This window comes from Octodon degus, unplaced genomic scaffold, assembly GCF_000260255.1.
Source record: "Octodon degus isolate 3935 unplaced genomic scaffold, OctDeg1.0 scaffold00266, whole genome shotgun sequence".
Lineage (NCBI taxonomy): Eukaryota > Metazoa > Chordata > Mammalia > Rodentia > Octodontidae > Octodon > Octodon degus.
In genome coordinates, this window is record NW_004524842.1 from 2,198,584 (window position 1) to 2,203,552 (window position 4,969).

The 4,969-nt window shown below is 35.7% G+C and overlaps 1 protein-coding gene across 1 annotated transcript in view; it reads left to right on the top strand.

The window, feature by feature from the left end:
* Akap10 (A-kinase anchoring protein 10) overlaps positions 1-4,969 on the top strand; it is a 99,802-nt gene that overhangs the window by 7,416 nt on the left and 87,417 nt on the right. Inside the window, exon 4 of the mRNA XM_023706601.1 lies at positions 3,441-3,623. Coding sequence (XP_023562369.1) covers positions 3,441-3,623 — 183 coding nt within the window. The remainder of the gene's footprint in view (positions 1-3,440; positions 3,624-4,969) is intronic.

Here is a 4,969-nt window from a genome sequence, read left to right on the forward strand (position 1 = left end):
AAAAAAAAAAAAAAAAAAAAAAAGCTTAGCATTTTAGCACTTTGCAAAGTGCTTAGCATAAACTCTTTAATGCTGTTATTTTCTGCCTTGTTTTATAATTATTTATGATTTATTTCTCTTAAACCTATATGTTCTTTAACAACTAACAGGCTTTTACCAAAGACTGATCGACTGAATTAGTGATTACAGTGAGCCAATCCCTCATCATTAATCATATATTTGATTGTTCTCCAGAAGTGATTAGTTGACTTTATTCAATAGAGCAAAAATGAAGGCTACTCAACTGAGCAGTCTGACAACTGAGAGAAAGCATTCCTATAAGACTTGGTTTTCTGTTTATTGAGAAATGTGGATGATTATAATTTTAATTTATTACTTTGGATGAATGGCCTTAATTTAAAATGTATTCATAGTACTTTGTTGGCATCAATACATTACCCTTATTTATAGCTTCCAGTATGCTATGTTTAGATTGTAATCAATGAGGGTATTTATTTATTTACTTGGGGATAGGGCCTCTTTAATTCAGGCTGGCATTAAATTCACTATGTAGCCCAAGCTGGCAGTCCTCCTGTTTTGGGCTCCTGAGTGTTGGGATCACAGGCATGTGCCACACACCTGGCTCTGCTGTGTTTTTGACTCATTATATCCATTGTACAGAGTTTAGAATGGGAAAATTAGATGAAGCTACTTATAAATTTTATAAATCTTTTTTACATAAAGTCTATGGATAGCTATGTAGATTTTTCTTTCCAGTGTTTGTTATGTGGCCAGCATTTATATTTTCAATTTGTCAGAGACTAATTATAACTTAATACAAAATTTGCAAGATTAGGGAAAAAATTATCCTGAGACCTTGTTGTTGACTTCTGATATTGTAAAGGTAAGTAGATTTTACATTAGTTCAGGTTTGATTGGCATTAATAAGGCTGAAAGCCCACAGCAAGCAAAAGCTTGTGAAGACTAGATCTCGTAGTAGTAGAAGGAAGAATTTTGAGGATATAGCTCAGAAGTAGTATGCTTGCCTCACAAGGCTGAGGTAGACTCTGGGTTTTATGCCCTATATCAGAAAAAAAAATAACAATCTATTTCTTTTGGCCAGGCATTGTGGTGCACGCCTATAATCCCAGCACCCTGGGACATTGAGTGTCAGAAGTTTGAGCCCAGCCTTATTTATATAATGAGACTCTCCCCTTGAATCAGCAGAGTTATTCTAGTTTTACCTATTTTACAAACAAATCATGGCCTGTATTTTATTGTTTATTGGGGAAGTGAGGAGTGATAAAAAAAATGTTTAGCTTTAAAAACTTTGAAAGGTATTGTTTTACCAATAAGTGAAAATTTGAGAATGATTTTTTTTTTTTTTTTTTTTTTTTCTGTGTTAAGGTCTTACTATACGGTCAGGCCGGGCTTGGACTCAGCATGTTGCCTATGCTGGCCTCTAACATCAAATGATTCTCCTGCCTCAGCCTCCCTGATTATAGGCATGTGCCACCTCACCTGGCCTGAATGTACTTTCTATCAGAAAGAATCAAGAGCCTTAGGAAGAAGAGGAATTAAGGAAGGAGACCATTATAGGTAGGCTCTTAATAAGTATGTAGTAAAAAGACAGATAAACAGAAGAGAAAATTAGGGAAGCAGGGTGAGACAGGCAAGCAGGAAGGAGCAGGTAAATGTGAGGTATTAGTGGTGATGGTGGTAGTGGTGGGTGCTTATATAAATTAGTTAATAGAATTTTATATTATTGAAGATTTTTTGTTTTGAGGTTCAAAGGTAGGGCTTGAAAAGGTACTTGGATTATGGGAACATTATAGCTAAATGTGATGTTAGAAGAAGGCAGGGCCTGCTTGGAAAAGGTGGGTCAGTGAGGACATGACCTGAAGAGTGCAGCTCTGCTTCCTAGCTGCCATGAGGCGAACAGCTTTCCTCTGCCAGTGTGTGCTGTGCCTCTCTGCTCTAGAATCTGCCAATATGAAATATGAACCAAAATAAAGCTTATCTCCTTTAAGTGGTGGGTGTTGGGTATTCTGTCCCAGTGACCAGAAAAGTGACTAAGATATTCTTAGAATGTTTTTATCAGCTGGGAATGGTGACCCACCTTTGTAATCTCAACTATTTGGGAAGTTGAGGCAGGAGGATAGAAAGTTGGGAGACTAGCATGGATACTTAGGGAGGCACTGTCACAAAGTAAAAAATAAGAAAAGGGCTGTAACTTCCTGGTAGTGTTTGCCTAACATTGGTGAGGCTCTGTGTTCAGTCCTTAATACTGAAAGAGAAAAAAAAAAATCCTTTTGTAAGTAATTAAACTGGGTGTGGGAGCACACATTACTGTAATACCACAGGAGGCTGAGGCAGGAGGATGTCTGTGAGTTCAAAATGAGACCCTGTCTCAAAAAAAAAAGAAAAATAGCTAGTACTTTCTTGACATACTTAGGACAGGTGGAATTAAAAAAAAAATAGGTAAAATTTTAATTTAGCTGTAGTGACATAGGATAATGCTAGTATTTTTCAGACTATTAAGAAAATTGACAATATTGAGGACTGAACCCAGGGCTTTTCACTGAGCTACATTCACATCCCTCTTTGAATTTTTTTTTTTTTAATTTTTTACAGCCTTGCCAAATTGCACAACCTGGGCTCAAATTTTTGATAAGCAACTAGAGTGCTACGATTATAGGAGTACGCCATGACACCTGGCCAAAACAATATGTTGTAATTTTTTTTTTTTCTGATGCAGGGAACAAAACCCAGAGTACCTCAGCCTTGTGAGGCAAGCATACTACTTCTGAGCTACATCTTCAGTCTGTGTTTTGTAGTTTTAAGTGTATTTTATTTGCAGGCAGCTTGAACTTTGATCATCAATACATTTTATTAGATGGAGAAATTTTGTTATTCAATTAAAAAGTAAGTATCCTGAGGGATATTTTTCTTTTTTTTTTGGTGGAGCCAGGGATTGAACTCGGGCCCTTGCACTTGCCAGGCGAGTGCTTATTCTACTGAGCTATCTCCCTGGCCCCCTGAAGAATATTTTTCTAGAATTTTTTTTTTCTCTCTCTCTTCTAAGCATCATGCAGTTTTAGTTTTGCTCCTGAAGTAAATAAGAATTAAGGAATTGAAAGAGGTCCATATTTCAGAATGCTATCTGGCTTTGGTACTTTCTATCTGTTAGAATCAAAGCTCTTGAAAGTTCTGTATTTCTCTTTCAAGCTTCCTTTTGGTATGCTACTTTTATTTATAAATAATATTATAGTGTGTTCTTTCCAGTTTTTTGACTGCTTGATTGAATTACCTTTCATTTTAGTTTTTTGTTATGTGCTGATTTAAACAAATTATTACAAAATTTAATTTTTAAAGTTTTCTCAAAACCCTCTTAGAGTTTTACACTACCAAATTGTGCTTAACTTTGTGTTTAATTTTAACATTTGTTTGAAAAATTATAGCTTCAATTGCTGTACATTCCCCACAAAAAACTACTAAAAATCATGCCTTGCTGGAGGCTGCAGGACCAAGTCATGTTGCAATCAATGCCATTTCTGCCAACATGGATTCCTTTTCAAGCAGCAGGACAGCAACACTTAAGAAGCAACCAAGTCACATGGAGGCTGCTCACTTTGGGGACCTAGGTAAGTGACTTTTTGTTAACTTCTAATAGAAGGAGATGAGTACAGTATGTACAATTCCTGTTATAGAAAACTGACCTATATTGTTGAAAAAGACTATAAAAAATACACTAAAATTAAAATAACAGCAGCATGTATCGTGAGTGCTACTTTATTATGTTCCTATAAATAAATGATATATAGCATGGCTGGGAGAAAAATGAGCAGTTTCCAGGAAAAGAAATACATTTGCCCACTAATTAAAAATGTGTGAAAAAGGTGCGTCAGTAAAACAGAAATGCAAATTAAAACATATCAGAATATATTTAATTTTGATGAATTGGATGTTCACACAGATTCAAGGAAATGGCCACTCCCATTTAACGATGATGTAAATTGGTGAAGACTTTGGAAAGCAGTCAATTTGAAAATACTTATTGAAATACAAGACATAGCTATGAGTAGTGGCACAGGTCTGTAATTCCAGCTACTCAGAAGGCTGAAGTAGGAAGGTTGAAGTTTGAGACTAGTCTGGGCAGTTTAACAAGACCCTACCTCACATAGGAATAAAAAAAAGATCTGAGGTATATAGCTCAGTGGTCAAGTACTTTCCTAGTGTTTTATGTCCCTGGGTTCAATACCCAATACTAAAAATAATATATTTGTGTGTGTGTGTGCGCGCGTGCGTGTACACATCTGTGTGCCATTTGGACAACACTTTGCAACATGTAACCCTCAGATGTACTTGTTACATAAGCACAAAGATGTATATGTAAGCGTGTATAAAATAGTTTACAGTAATATTACTTGCAATAGCAAAAAATGAGAAACAATATATAAATACATATTAATAGAGAAATAGTCAAACTGGTGTGTTCACACTCTAGAACATGGTATAACTGTTTAAAAGTCCAAAAATGACATATAGAGAACTGAATGTGGTGGTGCTTACCTGTAATCCCAGTATTCTGGAGACTGAAGCAAAAGGATCAATGAGAATTTGAGGCCAGTCTGAGCTGCATAATGAGACCCTGTCTCAAGAAAACAAAATAAATTAATAAAGTAAAAAGCCATGCAAAAGTGGAAAGAGTAGCTAGAATACAGTTTATGTTGAGATCCCATATGTAGAAGATCTTTTAATATTTGTTACTCAAATTTCTTCACTTAAAAAGCTTGATGGGTGCTATAATTCCAGCACTCTGGAAGACTGAGGCAAGATTACAAGTTTGAGCCCAGCCTAAACAACTTATTGATTTCAGCATAAAAATAAAATAGAAAATGTTTCAAAATAAAAAATGAGGGGCTGGAGAGATGGCTCAGTGGTCTAAAGCACCTACTTAGAACAAGCTTAGCAAAAGCATCAGGGACCG